This window comes from Ranitomeya variabilis, chromosome 2, assembly GCF_051348905.1.
Source record: "Ranitomeya variabilis isolate aRanVar5 chromosome 2, aRanVar5.hap1, whole genome shotgun sequence".
NCBI classification, from domain to species: domain Eukaryota; kingdom Metazoa; phylum Chordata; class Amphibia; order Anura; family Dendrobatidae; genus Ranitomeya; species Ranitomeya variabilis.
Window position 1 is genome coordinate 387,387,879 of NC_135233.1, and position 21,659 is coordinate 387,409,537.

At 45.6% G+C, this 21,659-nt stretch overlaps 1 protein-coding gene across 2 annotated transcripts; it reads right to left on the reverse strand.

The window, feature by feature from the left end:
* Positions 1-718: 718 nt before the first annotated feature.
* GPR4 (G protein-coupled receptor 4) lies at positions 719-14,541 on the reverse strand. Of its 2 annotated transcripts, none has more exons than XM_077286416.1 (2): positions 14,411-14,541; positions 719-1,969 (listed from the first exon to the last, which is right to left on the reverse strand). In XM_077286416.1, exon 2 carries the CDS (start codon positions 1,772-1,774, stop codon positions 719-721), a length of 1,056 nt encoding a protein of 351 aa, XP_077142531.1. In that variant the 5' UTR covers positions 1,775-1,969; positions 14,411-14,541. The 2 variants fall into 2 exon arrangements, with proteins under 2 accessions (XP_077142531.1, XP_077142529.1); XM_077286414.1 differs by having other exon boundaries at positions 14,407-14,541.
* Between the last annotated feature and the right edge of the window lie 7,118 nt (positions 14,542-21,659).

Below are 21,659 nucleotides of genomic sequence, written 5' to 3' on the forward strand. Positions count from 1 at the left end.
GCCCATATGAAAAGACCATTACTAGTAAACAGTTGTAATTATTGTGCGTTTCATTGGAGCTTTTGCATTGGGGCCCAAGAGCTTCAAGTTACACCACTGCCTGTGACACTTCTTGCATTAGAGGAATAATATTCAGACGCACTGTGTGTATGTATTCTTTCTCTGGAATAGGTGACCATGACTGATAATTATAGGGATAAGGGGGGACCTGACAGCAGGTGCTTGTGCTGCAGAAGTGCAGGTCTGGGAAACCTTATTGGTATGTCTGACATTGTGCCTGGCACAGCCTGATCTCCCGTTAGTAGCAGCTGTGTACCCCACACTCTTCCTCTCCGCTGTTCCGGCTTAACTCGATTGCCCCTGCGTTCTGGATGTGTCTACGTAACACACTGACTCAGCACACAGATGGCAGACAGGGCTGCAGGATGCCACACAGCATCGCTCTACCTGCACATCGCTTTCTGGAGCCTTTCCAGGGTGTAATCTCCAGATATAGAATTACATCGTATAGATTAAAAAAAGACACATACCCTTCAAGTTCAGCCAAAGCATGGAATAAGAGGTGGATGCAGGATAATTTAGAGCTCTAATCCAAGAATTCACAGTTCTTGGCCAGGAAGTCTTGCCCTTCTTTTTTCCTTCTCCGCAGACACTTAATTATAAGACATCAAATTCTTTTATTCTATTTTGTACATTCTCATCCAGTTCCTAATCCATCTCAGACAATGGAGCTTCCCCCCCTCCCACCCATCTCTACCATTCCCACCTGCTCCCCTCTTCCGCCAATTTCTCGGCCTCTTTCCCTCCAGCCACTTCTGTCCTTACCCATTGCCCATGCCACCACTCTACCTATTGCTTTTGCCACCTCTCCCCTTGCTCCAGGGCAAGCCAGGCAATAAAGGGCAGGATCAGCCAAGCAGTTCAATGTGGCCATTGCCAAGGAGGCATGATAAGCTGGGAACAAGCGCTCCTCTAGTGCACAGCTTTCCCCTGCTGCTACAGAACCTCCTCCTATCAAAAAGACCAAACTACGCAGAAGAAGCAGGGCATGATAGGGCCCATAGCATAGCAGGGCGACACAGGGAAGCCCCAGGGCGAGACGACGCACCCGTCTCTTCTCCCGTCGCTCACAGGATGCGCTGCCCCGAAGAGCTCGTAGTAACCCAGCATAGCACAAAAGCATTATTCCCCAGGGCAATAAAAACCCAGCTAGTACCCTCCCTACATTGGCCAACGCATCTCCTTTCCCAGATAAGGGGTAACTCTCGTAGCAGAAAGTGTGGTTGTAGCGGTCTCTGGTGATAGCGTCTCTGAACAATGGAGGGGCATTGGCTGCCAGTTCTAGGACCCAAACCAGTGCAGAGACAGCTGCTGCAGAGCGGATTGGCCGGGCCCCAGGGAACCTCAGAGGATGAGCTACAGCCAAATAGCGGTCAGCTGAGACACAGGACAGGAAGGCAGCACCCACGTACAGATTAGTATAGAAGATGAAGCCAAAGAGACGACAGGCCCCCGGTCCGTACCCCCATACATCCCTCCGTAAGTAGTAGTCCGTCCAGGGCGGCAGTGCACAAATCAGGAGAAGATCTGACAGGCTGAGGTTCAGAAGGTAAACTCCAAGTTCTTTTCCTTTCCGCACTTGCAGCCAAGCAGCCCAGAGAGCCAAAAGATTGGCCGGGAGTCCGACAACGAACACGAAGGCATACAGGGATGGCGGCAGCACGCCGTCCAGGTCAGAGTCTACATTGCAAGCATCAGGCGTGATATTAGACATGATAGAGGGAGGCTGCTAAGAGAGAAGTTCAGTTCTGTGTCCAGTTACATTTACTTTTCTACCATACATTTGGCGCTTGACACCACCAGCTCTCTTTCTCGCCTTGGTGGGAGGCTCAAGGTAACCCAGGTCCTTGGGATGGTAGTGCATGGTGGCTCATGATTCAGGCACAGCAGCCATCAGATACAGCGGGGTCTGTGTGGAGATAACGACAACCATTAGAGTGAGGCAGTGGTGTAGGTGATGTGTACTGTGTCTGTGTGTGATCGCTGGGTGCAGGAGGGCGCATTGGTGTAGGTGATGTGTACTGTGTCTGTGTGATCGCTGGGTGCAGGAGGGCGCATTGGTGTAGGTGATGTGTACTGTGTCTGTGTGATCGCTGGTTGCAGGAGGGCACAGAGGTGTAGGTGGTGTGTACTGTGTCTGTGATCGCTGGGTGCAGGAGGGAGCAGTGGTGTAAGGGATTTGTACTATGTGTGATCGCTGGGTGCAGTAGGATGCAGTGGTGTAGCGGATTTGTACTATGCATGATCGCTGGGTGCAGGAGGGAGCAGTGGTGTAAGGGATTTGTACTATGTGTGATCGCTGGGTGCAGGAGGACGCAGTGGTGTAGCGGATTTGTACTATGCATGATCGCTGGGTGCAGGAGGGCGCAGTGGTGTACGGGATGTGTACTATGTCTGTGTGATCGCTGGGTGCAGGAGGGCTGCAGTGGTGTAAGGGATCTGTACTATGTCTGTGTGATCGCTGGGTGCAGGAGGGCACAGGGTGTAGGAGATTTGTACTATGTGTGATCGCTGGGTGCAGGAGGGCGCAGGGTGTAGGGGATTTATACTATGTTTGTGTGATCGCTGGGTGCAGGAGGGCTGCAGTGGTGTAAGGGATCTGTACTATGTCTGTGTGATCGCTGGGTGCAGGAGGGCACAGGGTGTAGGAGATTTGTACTATGTGTGATCGCTGGGTGCAGGAGGGCGCAGTGGTGTACGGGATGTGTACTATGTCTGTGTGATCGCTGGGTGCAGGAGGGCTGCAGTGGTGTAAGGGATCTGTACTATGTCTGTGTGATCGCTGGGTGCAGGAGGGCACAGGGTGTAGGAGATTTGTACTATGCATGATCGCTGGGTGCAGGAGGGCGCAGTGGTGTACGGGATGTGTACTATGTCTGTGTGATCGCTGGGTGCAGGAGGGCTGCAGTGGTGTAAGGGATCTGTACTATGTCTGTGTGATCGCTGGGTGCAGGAGGGCACAGGGTGTAGGAGATTTGTACTATGTGTGATCGCTGGGTGCAGGAGGGCGCAGGGTGTAGGGGATTTATACTATGTTTGTGTGATCGCTGGGTGCAGGAGGTCTGCAGTGGTGTAAGGGATCTGTACTATGTCTGTGTGATCGCTGGGTGCAGGAGGGCACAGGGTGTAGGAGATTTGTACTATGTGTGATCGCTGGGTGCAGGAGGGCGCAGGGTGTAGGGGATTTATACTATGTTTGTGTGATCGCTGGGTTCAGGAGGGCTCAGGGTGTAGTGGATTTATACTATGTTTGTGATTGATGGGTGCAGGAGGGCGCAGGGTGTAGGAGATTTGTACTATGTTTGTGTGATCGCTGGGTGCAGGAGGGCGCAGGGTGTAGGAGATTTGTACTATGTGTGATCGCTGGGTGCAGGAGGGCGCAGGGTGTAGGAGATTTGTACTATGTGTGATCGCTGGGTGCAGGAGGGCACAGGGTGTAGGAGATTTGTACTATGTGTGATCGCTGGGTGCAGGAGGGCACAGGGTGTAGGAGATTTGTACTATGTGTGATCGCTGGGTGCAGGAGGGCACAGGGTGTAGGAGATTTGTACTATGTGTGATCGCTGGGTGCAGGAGGGCTCAGGGTGTAGGGGATTTATACTATGTTTGTGATCGATGGGTGCAGGAGGGCGCAGGGTGTAGGAGATTTGTACTATGTTTGTGTGATCGCTGGGTGCAGGAGGGCGCAGGGTGTAGGGGATTTGTACTATGTTTGTGTGATCGCTAGGTGCAGGAGAGCGCAGTGGTGGATTCATGGAAATGTTGAAAGGTGAGATGTGAGCCTCATTATGTGCAAGGTCGGTGACAGAGGGAGCACAGCTGCACGGGGTCTGGCTTTTGGATCACATTTCCATTAGATTTCTTTAATGCCATGAGCTTCACATGGAGAAAATGACGGGTAATTGCTTATCTGCTCAATTATTAAAATATTTTGAAAAAAACACTAATTGCTACTGCTGAGCATCTCTCTCGTCCAATTACAATTTACCATTTATTGAGAAAATGGGAAGAGACTAAAGGGTTAATTATCAATCATTAAACTATTTATAGCTCAATATCTGAAGATCTGTATTCATGGAATTAAAGTAGAATTATTATAGGGAAAGTTCATCATACTATGATTGTACCAGCTACGTATATAAGATTATATACAGACGATGCCCACGTTATACCAGCTGTGTATATAAGATTATATACAGAGGCTGCCCAGATTATACCAGCTGTGCATATAAGATTATATACAGAGGATGCCCAGATTATACCAGCTGTGTATATACGATTATATAACGAGGCTACCCAGATTATACCAGCTGTGTATATAAGATTATATACAGAGGATGCTCAGGTTATACCAGCTGTGTATATAAAATTATATACAGAGGATGCCAAGATTATACCAGCTGTGCATATAAGATTATATTCAGAGGATGCCCAGGTTATACCAGCTGTGCAAATAAGATTATATACAGAGGCTGCCCAGATTATACCAGCTGTGCATATAAGATTATATACAGAGGATGCCCAGGTTATACCAGCTGTGCATATAAGATTATATACAGAGGCTGCCCAGATTATACCAGCTGTGCATATAAAATTATATACAGAGGATGTCCAGGTTATACCAGCTGAGTATATAAGATTATATACAGAGGCTGCCCAGATTATACCAGCTGTGCATATAAGATTATATTCAGAGGATGCCCAGGTTATACCAGCTGTGCAAATAAGATTATATACAGAGGCTGCCCAGATTATACCAGCTGTGCATATAAGATTATATACAGAGGATGCCCAGGTTATACCAGCTGTGCATATAAGATTATATACAGAGGATGCTCAGATTATACCAGCTGTGTGTATAAGATTATATGCAGAGGCTACCCAGATTATACCAGCTGTGTATATAAGATTATATACAGAGGATGCTCAGGTTATACCAGCTGTGTATATAAGATTATATACAGAGGATGCTCAGGTTATACCAGCTGTGTATATAAGATTATATACAGAGGCTGCCCAGATTATACCAGCTGTGCATATAAGATTATATACAGAGGATGCCCAGGTTATACCAGCTATGTATTTATATACACTGGATGCCCAGATTATACCAGTTGTGTATATAAGATTATATACAGAGGATGCTCAGGTTATACCAGCTGTGCATATAAAATGATATACAGAGGATGCCCAGGTTGTACCAGCTGTGTATATATGATTATATACAGAGGCTGCCCAGATTATACCAGCTGTGCATATAAGATTATATACAGAGGATGCCCAGGTTATACCAGCTATGTAGTTATATACACTGGATGCCCAGATTATACCAGCTGTGTATATAAGATTATATACAAAGGCTGCCAAGATTATACCAGCTGTGTATATAAGATTATATACAGAGGATGCCCAGATTATACCAGCTGTGTATATAAGATTATATATAGAGGCTACCCAGATTATACCAGCTGTGTATATAAGATTATATACAGAGGCTGCCCAGATTATACCAGCTGTGCATATAAGATTATATACAGAGGATGCCCAGATTATACCAGCTGTGTATATAAGATTATATACAGAGGATGCCCAGATTATACCAGCTGTGTATATAAGATTATATGACGAGGCTACCCAGATTATACCAGCTGTGTGTATAAGATTATATACAGAGGATGCTCAGGTTATACCAGCTGTGTATATAAAATTATATACAGAGGATGCCCAGATTATACCAGCTGTGCATATAAGATTATATACAGAGGATGCCCAGGTTATACCAGCTATGTATTTATATACACTGGATGCCCAAATTATACCAGCTGTGTATATAAGATTATATACAAAGGATGCCAAGATTATACCAGCTGTGTATATAAGATTATATACAGAGGAAGCTCAGGTTATACCAGCTGTGCATATAAAATTATATACAGAGGATGCCCAGGTTGTACCAGCTGTGTATATATGATTATATACAGAGGCTGCCCAGATTATACCAGCTGTGCATATAAGATTATATACAGAGGATGCCCAGCTTATACCAGCTATGTATTTATATACACTGGATGCCCAGATTATACCAGCTGTGTATATAAGATTATATACAAAGGCTGCCAACATTATACCAGCTGTGTATATAAGATTATATACAGAGGATGCCCAGATTATACCAGCTGTGTATATAAGATTATATATAGAGGCTACCCAGATTATACCAGCTGTGTATATAAGATTATATACAGAGGCTGCCCAGATTATATTAGCTGTGCATATAAGATTATATACAGAGGATGCCCAGATTATACCAGCTGTGTATATAAGATTATATACAGAGGATGCCCAGATTATACCAGCTGTGTATATAAGATTATATGACGAGGCTACCCAGATTATACCAGCTGTGTGTATAAGATTATATACAGAGGATGCTCAGGTTATACCAGCTGTGTATATAAAATTATATACAGAGGATGCCCAGGTTATACCAGCTGTGTATATAAGATTATATACAGAGGATGCTCAGGTTATACCAGGTGTGTATATAAAATTATATACAGAGAATGCCCAGGTTATACCAGCTGTGTATATAAGATTATATACGGAGGCTGCCCAGATTATACCAGCTGTGCATATAAGATTATATTCAGAGGATGCCCAGGTTATACCAGCTGTGCAAATAAGATTATATACAGAGGCTGCCCAGATTATACCAGCTGTGCATATAAGATTATATACAGAGGATGCCCAGGTTATACCAGCTGTGTATATAAGATTATATACAGAGGCTGCCAAGATTATACCAGCTGTGCATATAAGATTATATACAGAGGATGCCCAGATTATACCAGCTGTGTATATAAGATTATATACAGAGGCTACCCAGATTATACCAGCTGTGTATATAAGATTATATACAGAAGATGCTCAGGTTATACCAGCTGTGTATATAAAATTATATACAGAGGATGCCCAGGTTATACCAGCTGTGTATATAAGATTATATACAGAGGCTGCCCAGATTATACCAGCTGTGCATATAAGATTATATACAGAGGATGCCCAGGTTATACCAGCTGTGTATATAAGAATATATACAGAGGATGCTCAGGTTATACCAGCTATGTATTTATATACACTGGATGCCCAGATTATACCAGCTGTGTATATAAGATTATATACAAAGGCTGCCAAGATTATACCAGCTGTGTATATAAGATTATATACAGAGGATGCTCAGGTTATACCAACTGTGCATATAAAATTATATCCAGAAGATGTCCAGATTATACCAGCTGTGTATATAAGATTCTATACAGAGGATGCCCAGATTATACCAGCTGTGTATACAGTATAAGAATATATAGAGGATGCGCAGGTTATACCAGCTGTGGATATAAGATTATATACAGAGGATTCCCAGGTTATACCAGCTGTGTATATAAGAATATACAGAGGATGCCCAGGTTATACCAGCTGTGTATATAAGATTATATACAGAGGTTGCCCAGGTTATACCAGCTGTGTATATAAGATTATATACAGAGGATGCCCATGTTATACCAGCTGTGTATATAAGAATATATACAGAGGATGCTCAGGTTATACCAGCTATGTATTTATATACACAGGATGCCCAAGTTATACCAGCTATGCATATAAGATTATATACAGAGGATGCCCAGGTTATACCAGCTGTGTATATAAGAATATATACAGAGGATGCTCAGGTTATACCAGTTGTGTATTTATATACACAGGATGCCCAGGTTATACCAGCTATGTATATAAGATTATATACAGAGGATGCCCAGGTTATACCAGCTGTGTATATAAAAATATATACAGAGGATGCTCAGGTTATACCAGCTGTACATATATAATTATATACAGGAAATGCTCAGGTTAAACCAGCTATACATAATTATATACAGGAGATGCCCAGTTTATACCAGCAGTTCATATGTAATTATATACAGAGAATGCCCAGGTTATACTAGCTGTACATAATTATATACAGGAGATGCCCGGGTTATACCAGCTGTACATATATAATTATATACAGAATATGTCAAGGTTATACCAGCTGTACATATGAGATTCCATACTGGAGATGCCCAGGTTATACCAGCTGTACATATATAATTATATACAGGAGATGCCCAGGTTATACCATCTGCACATATATAATTATATACAGGAGATGCCCACTTTATACCAGCAGTACATATGTAATTATATACAGGAGTATGCCCAGGTTATACCAGCTGTACAGATATAATTATATGCAGGAGATACCCAGGTTATACCAGCAGTACATAGATAATTATATACAGAGTATTCCAGGTTATACCAGCTGTACATTTACAATTATATATAGAATATGCCCCAGCTATACCAGCTGTCTATCTATATAATCGTCTAAGGGGTACTTCCGTCTGTTTGTCTGTCACGGAAATCCTGGGTCGCTGATTGGTCGCAAATTCCCCTTCCCTATTCCCCTCCTGTCAGTGCCCCCTTAGCGGTTTAGCAGTCCGTTAAACGGACTGCATTACACCGCGGTATAACGCAGTCTGTTAACGCTGCTATTAACCCTGTGTGACCAACTTTTTACTATTGATGCTGCCTATGCAGCATCAATAGTAAAAAGATCTAATGATAATAATAATTAAAAAAAAAAATCATTATATTCTCACCTTCCGTCGTCCGAGGCAGCCTTTCCCGCTCCTCGTGACGCTCCGGTCCCAAGAATCCATTGCGCAGTGACCGGAGATGACGTAGCATCATCTCCGGTCATCATCACGTGTTATTTAGCATCGCTAAGGGCCTGGGCTGGATCCGGGGGCTGCCGGAAGGTGAGTATATAACTATTTTTTATTTTAATTCTTTTTTTAACAGGGATATAGTGCCCACATTGCTGTATACTATGTGGGCTGTGTTATATACTACGTTGCCTGTGTTAGATACTGCGTGGGCTGTGCTATATACTACGTAGCTGTGCAATTTACTACGTGGCTGTGTTATATACTACATGGGTGGTGCTATATACTACATCTCTGTGCTATATACTGCGTGGCAAGTGTTATATACTGCATGGGCTGTGTTATATACTGTGTGGCCTGTGTTATATACTGCGTGGGCTGTGTTATATACTGCATGGGCTGTGTTATATACTGCGTGGGCTGCGTTATATACTGCGTGGGCTGCGTTATATACTGCGTGGGCTGCGTTATATACTGCGTGGGCTGAGCTATATACTACATGGGCTGTGTTATATACTGTGTGGCCTGTGTTATATACTGCATGGGCTGTTATATACTGCATGAGCTGTGTTATACACTATGTCTCTGTGCTATATACTACGTGGGCTGTGGAATATACAACGTGGCTGGGCAATATACTACGTGGCTGTTGTATATACTATGTGGCTGTTCTATATACTACGTGGGCTGTGTTATATACTACGTGGGCTGTGTTATTTACTACGTGGGCTGTGTTATATACTACGTGGGCTGTGTTATATACTGCATGGGCTGTGTTATATACTGCATGGGCAATGTTATATACTGCGTGGGCTGTGCTATATACTACGTGGGCTGTGTTACTGTATATACTGCGTGGGCTGTGCTATATACTACTATACATATTCTAGAATACCCGATGCGTTAGAATCGGGCCACCATCTAGTACATATATAATTACGGTATATACAGGAGATGCCCAGGTCATATCAGCTGTGCATATATAATTCTATACATCAGATGCCCAGGTTATACCAACTGTACATAGGATGAGGGGTTATGGGGTAGTAATGCCGGGTGCAGAGGAGTAGGATGAGGGGGTATAGGCCGGTAATGCTGGGTACAGAGGAGTAGGATGAGGGCTTATGGGCCAGTAATGCTGGGTACAGAGGAGAAGGATGAGGGGTTACGGACAGTAATGCCAGGTACAGAGCAGTAGGATGAGGGGTTACGGACAGTAATGCCAGGTGCAGAGGAGTAGAATGAGGGGTTATGGACAGTAATGCCAGGTGCAGAGGAGTAGGATGAGGGGTCACAGGGCAGTAATGCTGGGTACAGGGAAGTAGGATGAGGGGTTACGGGGCAGTAATTCTGGGTACAGAGAAGTAGGATGAGGGGTTACGGGGTAGTAATGCTGGGTACAGAAGAGTAGGATGAGGGGTTACGGGGCAGTAATGCTGGGTACAGAGGAGTAGGATGAGGGGTTACGGGGCAGTAATGCTGGGTACAGAGAAGTAAGATGAGGGGTTACGGGGCAGTAATGCCGGGTACAGATGAGTAGGATAAGGGGTTATGGGGCAGTAATGCCAGGTACAGAGAAGTAGGATGAGGTGTTACGGGGCAGTAATTCTGGGTACAGAGAAGTAGGATGAGGGGTTACGGGGTAGTAATGCTGGGTACAGGGAAGTAGGATGAGGGGTTACGGGGTAGTAATGCTGGGTACAGAAGAGTAGGATGAGGGGTTACGGGGCAGTAATGCTGGGTACAGGGAAGTAGGATGAGGGGTTACGGGGTAGTAATGCTGGGTACAGAAGAGTAGGATGAGGGGTTACGGGGCAGTAATGCTGGGTACAGAGGAGTAGGATGAGGGGTTACGGGGCAGTAATGCTGGGTACAGAGAAGTAAGATGAGGGGTTACGGGGCAGTAATGCCGGGTACAGATGAGTAGGATAAGGGGTTATGGGGCAGTAATGCCAGGTACAGAGAAGTAGGATGAGGTGTTACGGACAGTAATGCCAGGTGCAGAGGAGTAGGATGAGGGGTTATGGGGCAGTAATGCGAGGTGCAGAGGAGTAGGATGAGGGGTTACGAGGCAGTAATGCCGGGTACAGAAGAGTAGGATGAGGGGTTATGGGGCAGTAATGCTGGGTACAGAGGAGTAGGATGAGGGGTTATGGGGCAGAAAGGCCGGGTACACAGGAGTGGGATGAGGGGTTACGGACAGTAATGCTGGGTAGAGATTAGTGGTTTTGGCCCCAGGCGATAGATTAGATGGTGTCAGGACTGCTGCTGTCAGCTACCTTGTGGTCTTGGTTAATTTGTCTAGACACTTTTTAAATGAGACTGCTCCTGCGACTGTCTCTTTTTGTGACAGGTCATTAGCTTTCGTCATGGGAGAGAAACAAAGGCAGAAGGGAGGTCATAGTGTGATTAATGTGCTGTCCACTTTGCATATAAATATTTACATATTAAAAGCGATTAGGAAACGAGACAACGCCACAGAGTGCTGCAAGGAACAGGCGGGTGTAGGAGTGGCAGACAGTGCCAGGGGGAAAGAGCAGAGAGGGCGATAAGGGAAGAGACAGAGCTGATAGGAGAGTGCAAGTACACAGAGAAGCCAGCACCAGGGAAAATAGTGGGCAGACTGAGACACCTGAGACAAAGCTCAGATGAGAGACTGTCAGACCAGAGATACAGTGCAGGAGAAAGATCAGTAAGAACTGAGCAGTCTGCCAAGCCTCAACATGGAAAAGTGTGAAAGATGAATGAGAGCGGAGAGGAAAGCTATTTAGAGTGCGGGGCTGAGTGTCAGAGAGGATGGGAAACAGAGGAGAGGGCAGACGAGACCGCAGGAATAGAAACCGCTACAGGGGAGAAACAGTTCAGCAAGGGTGCAGAAATAGAGATGAGGAGAATAGGATATGATATAATCCAAGATCACAAATGAGACGGCATCTAAACAGAATGCAGATTTCAGAGTTAGGGCATGTGCACACGGATGGGTTTGTAAAATCAAAAACAAGTTTTCGTCTGGCAGCTGCTTTCACCAATGCTGCTTTAGGGAGTTTGGAGCAGTTTTTTGTTTACTGAAGCAGTTTTCTGAAGTGTTTAGAAAGAGTTTATTTCCCCTTTAAGTGTTATTTTCAGGCATTTGATTGGACAGTGCATAGTTTGGAGCAGAATTAATCAAGAACCGCTTCAAAGAACTGACATGCACTTTCTTTTTCTTATCAGGTGTTAAAACTTAAAAAAATGAACATGTGACCAGCAACAAAGTTTTACCATAGAAATGGAGGATTCTATCAAGTACAGTATTACAGGAGTGTGGCCACTGTTAGAAATGAGAATGCAGGACTGCCCAGGAGACTTCAAAGTCATGGATAAAAGTGCAGCGTTACAAAGGAGAGGTTAGGATTATGGATGAGTGCAGCATTATAGAGAAGACTTTAGGATTATGGATGAGAGTGCAGCATTACAGAGGAGAGTTTAGGATTATGGATGAGAGTGCAGCATTACAGAGGAGAGTTTAGGATTATGGATGAGAGTGCAGCATTACAGAGGAGAGTTTAGGATTATGGATGAGAGTGCAGCATTACAGAGGAGAGTTTAGGATTATGGATGAGAGTGCAGCATTACAGAGGAGAGTTTAGGATTATGGATGAGAGTGCAGCATTACAGAGGAGAGTTTAGGATTATGGATGAGAGTGCAACATTACAGAGTAGAGGTTAGGATTATGGATGAGAGTGCAGCATTACAGATGAGAGTTTAGGATTATGGATGAGAGTGCAGCATTACAGATGAGAATTTAGGATTATGGATGAGAGTGCAACATTACAGAGTAGAGGTTAGGATTATGGATGGGAGTGCAGCATTACAGAGGAGAGTTTAGGATTATGGATGAGAGTGCAGCATTACAGAGGAGAGTTTAGGATTATGGATGAGAGTGCAGCATTACAGAGGAGAGTTTAGGATTATGGATGAGAGTGCAGCATTACAGAGGAGAGTTTAGGATTATGGAAGAGAGTGCAGCATTACAGAGGAGAGTTTAGGATTATGGATGAGAGTGCAGCATTTCAGAGGAGAGTTTAGGATTATGGATGAGAGTGCAGCATTACAGGAGAGAGTTTAGGATTATGGATGAGAGTGCAACATTACAGAGGAGAGTTTAGGATAATGGATGAGAGTGCAACATTACAGAGGAAAGTTTAGGATTATGGATGAGAGTGCAGCATTACAGAGTAGAGGTTAGGATTATAGATGGGAGTGCAGCATTACAGAGGAGAGTTTAGGATTATGGATGAGAGTGCAGCATTACAGAGGAGAGTTTAGGATTATGGATGAGAGTGCAACATTACACAGTAGAGGTTAGGATTATGGATGGGAGTGCAGCATTACAAAGGAGAGTTTAGGATTATGGATGAGAGTGCAGTGTTACAGATGAGAGTTTAGGATTATGGATGAGAGTGCAACATTACGGATGAGAGTGCAACATTACAGAGGAGAGTTTAAGATTATGGATGAGAGTGCAGCATTACAGAGGAGAGTTTAGTGTCATGGATGAGAGTGCAGTATTACAGGAGAGAGTTTAGGGTCATGGATGAGAGAGCAGCATTATAGGAGAGAGTTTAGGATTATGGATTAGAGTGCAGCATTATAGAGAAGAGTTTAGGATTATGGATGAGAGTGCAGCATTACAGAGGAGAGTTTAGGATTATGGATGAGAGTGCAACATTACAGAGGAGAGTTTAGGATAATGGATGAGAGTGCAACATTACAGAGGAAAGTTTAGGATTATGGATGAGAGTGCAGCATTACAGAGTGGAGGTTAGGATTATAGATGGGAGTGCAGCATTACAGAGGAGAGTTTAGGATTATGGATGAGAGTGCAGCATTACAGAGGAGAGTTTAGGATTATGGATGAGAGTGCAACATTACACAGTAGAGGTTAGGATTATGGATGGGAGTGCAGCATTACAAAGGAGAGTTTAGGATTATGGATGATAGTGCAGTGTTACAGATGAGAGTTTAGGATTATGGATGAGAGTGCAACATTACGGATGAGAGTGCAACATTACAGAGGAGAGTTTAAGATTATGGATGAGAGTGCAGCATTACAGAGGAGAGTTTAGTGTCATGGATGAGAGTGCAGTATTACAGGAGAGAGTTTAGGGTCATGGATGAGAGAGCAGCATTATAGGAGAGAGTTTAGGATTATGGATTAGAGTGCAGCATTATAGAGAAGAGTTTAGGATTATGGATGAGAGTGCAGCATTACAGAGGAGAGTTTAGGATTATAGATGAGAGTGCAGCCTTACAGAGGATAGTTTAGGATTATGGATGAGAGTGCAGCATTATAGAGAAGAGTTTAAGATTTGGGATGAGAGTGCAGCATTACAGGAGAGAGTTTAGGATTTGGGATGAGAGTGCAGCATTGTAGAGGAGGGTCTGGGGGTCATGCTGGGACATGCATTGTGTGGAGTTGGAGCAGTTTACTAACTCAAGATGTGTTGGTAAACTGCTCCAACTCCACACTTAATGAATTATTGAGAGGTCTCATCCGTTTTAGCTGTGGATATGTAACGTGATATATACTGGTATTCTCACCTGCCTTATAGAGGATAGCTGTCCGGAGATGGAGATGTAGTCAGGACCCCGAAAGATCTTATTGGAGTCTTTAGAGTATTAGCTCTGCTGCTTGAGAAGTATCCTGGGCACAGTACTTGGCTGGACTGTACTGCGCTCAGCTTTAGCTATGGAGATGGAGATAGATCCATGGGCTGGGCTAAATATTAACCCTTCCCAGAGCTGAGCCTTACAGAGCACAGAGTATGCAGAACCAGGGACCCAACTGGAGAAGAACATCCACTGTATCCATCAGGATCATCTCGGAGACCAGTAGCAGAGTCCAGAACACCAAAATCCACATCATATTAGCAGTGAGGTTTATATAGTCTGTAGTGACAGGTACACACAGTGAGGAGGTGTATGGTCTGTAGTGACAGGTACACACAGTGAGGAGGTGTATGGTCTGTAATGACAGGTACACACAGTGAGGAGGTGTATGGTCTGTAATGACAGGTACACACAGTGAGGAGATGTATGGTCTGTAGTGACAGGTACACACAGTGAGGAAGAGTATGGTCTGTAGTGACAGGTACACACAGTGAGGAGGTGTATGGTCTGTAATGACAGGTACACACAGTGAGGTGTATGGTCTGTAGTAACAGGAACACACAGTGAGGAGTATGGTCTGTAGTGACAGGTGCACACAGTGAGGAGGTGTATGGTCTGTAGTGACAGGTGTACACAGTGAGGAGGTGTATGGTCTGTAGTGACAGGTACACACAGTGAGGAGGTGTATGGTCTGTAGTGACAGGTACACACAGTGAGGAGGTGTATGGTCTGTAATGACAGGTACACACAGTGAGGAGGTGTATGGTCTGTAGTAACAGGTACACACAGTGAGGAGATGTATGGTCTGTAGTGACAGGTACACACAGTGAGGAAGAGTATGGTCTGTAGTGACAGGTACACACAGTGAGGAGGTGTATGGTCTGTAATGACAGGTACACACAGTGAGGTGTATGGTCTGTAGTAACAGGTACACACAGTGAGGAGATGTATGGTCTGTAGTGACAGGTACACACAGTGAGGAAGAGTATGGTCTGTAGTGACAGGTACACACAGTGAGGAGGTGTATGGTCTGTAATGACAGGTGCACACAGTGAGGAGGTGTATGGTCTGTAGTAACAGGTACTCACAGGGAGGAGGTGTATGGTCTGTAGTGACAGGTACACACAGTGAGGAGATGTATGGTCTCTAGTGACAGGTGCACACAGTGAGGAGGTGTATGGTCTGTAGTAACAGGTACACACAGGGAGGAGGTGTATGGTCTGTAGTGACAGGTACACACAGTAAGGAGGTGTGTGGTCTGTAGTGACAGGTGCACACAGTAAGGAGGTGTATGGTCTGTAGTGACAGGTGTACACAGTGAAGAGGTGTATGGTCTGTAGTGACAGGTACACACAGTGAGGAGATGTATGGTCTGTAGTGACAGGTGCACACAGTGAGGAGATGTATGGTCTGTAGTGATGTATGGTCTGTAGTGACATGTACACAGTGAGGAGGTGTATGGTCTGTAGTGACTGGTGTACACAGTGAGGAGATGTATGGTCTGTAGTGGCAGGTACACACAGTGAGGAGGTGTATGGTCTGTAGTGACAGGTACACACAGTGAGGAGATGTATGGTCTGTAGTGACAGGTGCACACAGTAAGGAGGTGTATGGTCTGTAGTGACAGGTACACAGTGAGGAGGTGTATGGTCTGTAGTGACAGGTGCACACAGTGAAGAGGTGTATGGTCTGTAGTGACAGGTACACACAGTGAGGAGATGTATGGTCTGTAGTAACAGGTGCACACAGTGAGGAGATGTATGGTCTGTAGTGACAGGTGCACACAGTGAGGAGATGTATGGTCTGTAGTGACATGTACACAGTGAGGAGGTGTATGGTCTGTAGTGACTGATGTACACAGTGAGGAGATGTATGGTCTGTAGTGACAGGTGCACACAGTGAAGAGGTGTATGGTCTGTAGTGACAGGTACACACAGTGAGGAGATGTATGGTCTGTAGTGACAGGTGCACACAGTGAGGAGATGTATGGTCTGTAGTGACATGTACACAGTGAGGAGGTGTATGGTCTGTAGTGACTGGTGTACACAGTGAGGAGATGTATGGTCTGTAGTGGCAGGTACACACAGTGAGGAGGTGTATGGTCTGTAGTGGCAGGTACACACAGTGAGGAGGTGTATGGTCTGTAGTGACAGGTACACACAGTGAAGAGATGTATGCTCTGTAGTGACAGGTACACACAGTGAGGAGGTGTATGGTCTGTAGTGACAGGTACACACAGTGAGGAGATGTATGGTCTGTAGTGACAGGTACACACAGTGAGGAGGTGTATGGTTTGTAGTAACAGGTACACACAGTGAGGAAGAGTATGGTCTGTAATGACAGGTACACACAGTGAGGAGGTGTATGGTCTGTAGTGACAGGTACACACAGTGAGGAGATGTATGGTCTGTAGTGACAGGTACACACAGTGAGGAAGAGTATGGTCTGTAGTGACAAGGACACAGTGAGGAGGTGTATGGTCTGTAATGACAGGTACACACAGTGAGGTGTATGGTCTGTAGTAACAGGTACACACAGTGAGGAGGCGTATAGTCTGTAGTGACAGGTGCACACAGTGAGGAGGTGTATGGTCTGTAGTGACAGGTGTACACAGTGAGGAGATGTATGGTCTGTAGTGACAGGTGCACACAGTGAGGAGGTGTATGGTCTGTAGTGACATGTACACAGTGAGGAGGTGTATGGTCTGTAGTGACTGGTGTACACAGTGAGGAGATGTATGGTCTGTAGTGACAGGTGCACACAGTGAAGAGGTGTATGGTCTGTAGTGACAGGTACACACAGTGAGGAGATGTATGGTCTGTAGTGACATGTACACAGTGAGGAGGTGTATGGTCTGTAGTGACTGGTGTACACAGTGAGGAGATGTATGGTCTGTAGTGGCAGGTACACACAGTGAGGAGGTGTATGGTCTGTAGTGGCAGGTACACACAGTGAGGAGGTGTATGGTCTGTAGTGACAGGTACACACAGTGAAGAGATGTATGGTCTGTAGTGACAGGTACACACAGTGAGGAGGTGTATGGTCTGTAGTGACAGGTACACACAGTGAGGAGATGTATGGTCTGTAGTGACAGGTACACACAGTGAGGAGGTGTATGGTTTGTAGTAACAGGTACACACAGTGAGGAAGAGTATGGTCTGTAGTGACAGGTACACACAGTGAGGAGGTGTATGGTCTGTAGTGACAGGTACACACAGTGAGGAGGTGTATGGTCTGTAATGACAGGTACACACAGTGAGGAGGTGTATGGTCTGTAGTGACAGGTACACACTGAGGAGATATATGGTCTGTAGTGACAGGTACACACAGTGAGGAAGAGTATGGTCTGTAGTGACAAGGACACACAGTGAGGAGGTGTATGGTCTGTAATGACAGGTACACACAGTGAGGTGTATGGTCTGTAGTAACAGATACACACAGTGAGGAGGCGTATGGTCTGTAGTGACAGGTGCACACAGTGAGGAGGTGTATGGTCTGTAGTGACAGGTGTACACAGTGAGGAGATGTATGGTCTGTAGTGACAGGTGCACACAGTGAGGAGGTGTATGGTCTGTAGTGACAGGTACACACAGTGAGGAGGTGTATGGTCTGTAGTGACAGGTACACACAGTGAGGAGGTGTATGGTCTGTAATGACAGGTACACACAGTGAGGAGGTGTATGGTCTGTAGTAACAGGTACACACAGTGAGGAGATGTATGGTCTGTAGTGGCAGGTACACACAGTGAGGAAGAGTATGGTCTGTAGTGACAGGTACACACAGTGAGGAGGTGTATGGTCTGTAATGACAGATACACACAGTGAGGTGTATGGTCTGTAGTAACAGGTACACACAGTGAGGAGATGTATGGTCTGTAGTGACAGGTACACACAGTGAGGAAGAGTATGGTCTGTAGTGACAGGTACACACAGTGAGGAGGTGTATGGTCTGTAATGACAGGTGCACACAGTGAGGAGGTGTATGGTCTGTAGTAACAGGTACACACAGTGAGGAGGTGTATGGTCTGTAGTAACAGGTACTCACAGGGAGGAGGTGTATGGTCTGTAGTGACAGGTACACACAGTAAGGAGATGTATGGTCTGTAGTGACAGGTACACACAGTGAGGAGATGTATGGTCTGTAGTAACAGGTACACACAGTGAGGAGGTGTATGGTCTGTAGTAACAGGTGCACACAGTGAGGAGGTGTATGGTCTGTAGTGACAGGTACACACAGTGAGGAGATGTATGGTCTCTAGTGACAGGTGCACACAGTGAGGAGGTGTATGGTCTGTAGTAACAGGTACACACAGGGAGGAGGTGTATGGTCTGTAGTGACAGGTACACACAGTAAGGAGGTGTGTGGTCTGTAGTGACAGGTGCACACAGTAAGGAGGTGTATGGTCTGTAGTGACAGGTGTACACAGTGAGGAGATGTATGGTCTGTAGTGACAGGTGCACACAGTGAAGAGGTGTATGGACTGTAGTGACAGGTACACACAGTGAGGAGATGTATGGTCTGTAGTGACAGGTGCACACAGTGAAGAGGTGTATGGTCTGTAGTGACAGGTACACACAGTGAGGAGATGTATGGTCTGTAGTGACATGTACACAGTGAGGAGGTGTATGGTCTGTAGTGACAGGTACACACAGTGAGGAGATGTATGGTCTGTAGTGACAGGTACACACAGTGAGGAGGTGTATGGTCTGTAGTGACAGGTACACACAGTGAGGAGATGTATGGTCTGTAGTGACAGGTGCACACAGTGAGGAGATGTATGGTCTGTAGTGACATGTACACAGTGAGGAGGTGTATGGTCTGTAGTGACTGGTGTACACAGTGAGGAGATGTATGGTCTGTAGTGACAGGTGCACACAGTGAAGAGGTGTATGGTCTGTAGTGACAGGTACACACAGTGAGGAGATGTATGGTCTGTAGTGACAGGTGCACACAGTGAGGAGATGTATGGTCTGTAGTGACATGTACACAGTGAGGAGATGTATGGTCTGTAGTGGCAGGTACACACAGTGAGGAGGTGTATGGTCTGTAGTGGCAGGTACACACAGTGAGGAGGTGTATGGTCTGTAGTGACAGGTACACAGTGAGGAGGTGTATGGTCTGTAGTGACTGGTGTACACAGTGAGGAGATGTATGGTCTGTAGTGGCAGGTACACACAGTGAGGAGGCGTATGGTCTGTAGTGACAGGTACACACAGTGAGGAGGTGTATGGTCTGTAGTGACAGGTACACACAGTGAGGAGATGTATGGTCTGTAGTGACAGGTGCACACAGTAAGGAGGTGTATGGTCTGTAGTGACAGGTGCACACAGTGAGGAGATGTATGGTCTGTAGTGACAGGCGCACACAGTGAGGAGGTGTATGGTCTGTAGTGACAGGCGCACACAGTGAGGAGGTGTATGGTCTGTAGTGACAGGTACACACAGTGAGGAGATGTATGGTCTGTAGTGACAGGCGCACACAGTGAGGAGGTGTATGGTCTGTAGTGACAGGTACTCACAGTAAGGAGATGTATGGTCTGTAGTGACGGGTACACACAGTGAGGAGGTGTATGGTCTGTAGTGACAGGCGCACACATTGAGGAGGTGTATGGTCTGTAGTGACAGGTACACACAGTGAGGAGATGTATGGTCTGTAGTGACAGGCGCACACAGTGAGGAGGTGTATGGTCTGTAGTGACAGGTACACACAGTGAGGAGGTGTATGGTCTGTAGTGACAGGTACACACAGTGAGGAGGTGTATGGTCTGTAGTGACAGGTACACACAGTGAGGAGGTGTATGGTCTGTAGTGACAGGTACACACAGTGAGGAGATGTATGGTCTGTAGTGACATGTACACAGTGAGGAGGTGTATGGTCTGTAGTGACAGGCGCACACAGTGAGGAGGTGTATGGTCTGTAGTGACAGGCGCACACAGTGAGGAGGTGTATGGTCTGTAGTGACAGGTACACACAGTGAGGAGATGTATGGTCTGTAGTGACAGGTACACACAGTGAGGAAGAGTATGGTCTGTAGTGACAGGCGCACACAGTGAGGAGGTGTATGGTCTGTAGTGACAGGTACACAGTGAGGAGGTGTATGGTCTGTAGTGACAGGTACACACAGTGAGGAGGTGTATGGTCTGTAGTGACAGGTACACACAGTGAGGAGGTGTATGGTCTGTAGTGACGGGTACACACAGTGAGGAGATGTATGGTCTGTAGTGACAGGTACACACAGTGAGGAGATGTATGGTCTGTAGTGACTGGTGTACACAGTGAGGTGATGTATGGTCTGTAGTGACAGGTACACACAGTGAGGAGGTGTATGGTCTGTAGTGACGGGTACACACAGTGAGGAGGTGTATGGTCTGTAGTGACAGGTGCACACAGTGAGGTGATGTATGGTCTGTAGTGACGGGTACACACAGTGAGGAGGTGTATGGTCTGTAGTGACGGGTACACACAGTGAGGAGGTGTATGGTCTGTAGTGACGGGTACACACAGTGAGGAGGTGTATGGTCTGTAGTGACAGGTGCACACAGTGAGGAGGTGTATGGTCTGTAGTGACAGGTGCACACAGTGAGGAGGTGTATGGTCTGTAGTGACAGGTGCACACAGTGAGGTGATGATTGGTCTGTAATGACAGGTGCACACAGTGAGGAGATGTATGGTCTTGAGTGACAGGTGAACAGACGCAGTAGGCGCCATGTTTCAGGTCGGAAGTTGTCACTGAATAGTGACCAGTTTATGTCAGTTATAGCCCTGGGTTGGCGTAGGTATATCTGGTTGTTGGTGACATTGTAGGGGGAGGTACATCAATATAGGGCTCGTGTTCCACAAAGTAACATATGGAAGATATTAGTCCCAGAGGGAATTTTAAATATTTGGTTGTTTCCGGCTTGCAAGCAAGACATTGTTTCCTCTTTGACCAAATTTGGCTTTCTCTGAAATTCGCATATTGAGTCTGCAAAGTGCCTCTTCAGAGAAAATGAGGACTTGAACTCTATAGCCATTAAGTAACTCGATGATAACAATTGCTTCATTTAGGGAGCGCTTGTGGCCCATTAGTGTTTACCACCATATGAGATACTGCTTTTTATTTTTCAGAATTACAAAAGATCAAGGATCGACTAATCTGTATGTGCAACCCCTGGCAAAAATTATGTAATCACCGGCCTTGGAGG

Excerpts from the sequence above, each read along its gene's own strand:
- GPR4 (XM_077286416.1), bottom strand. The coding sequence starts at position 1,774 with ATGTCTAATATCACGCCTGATGCTTGCAATGTAGACTCTGACCTGGAC.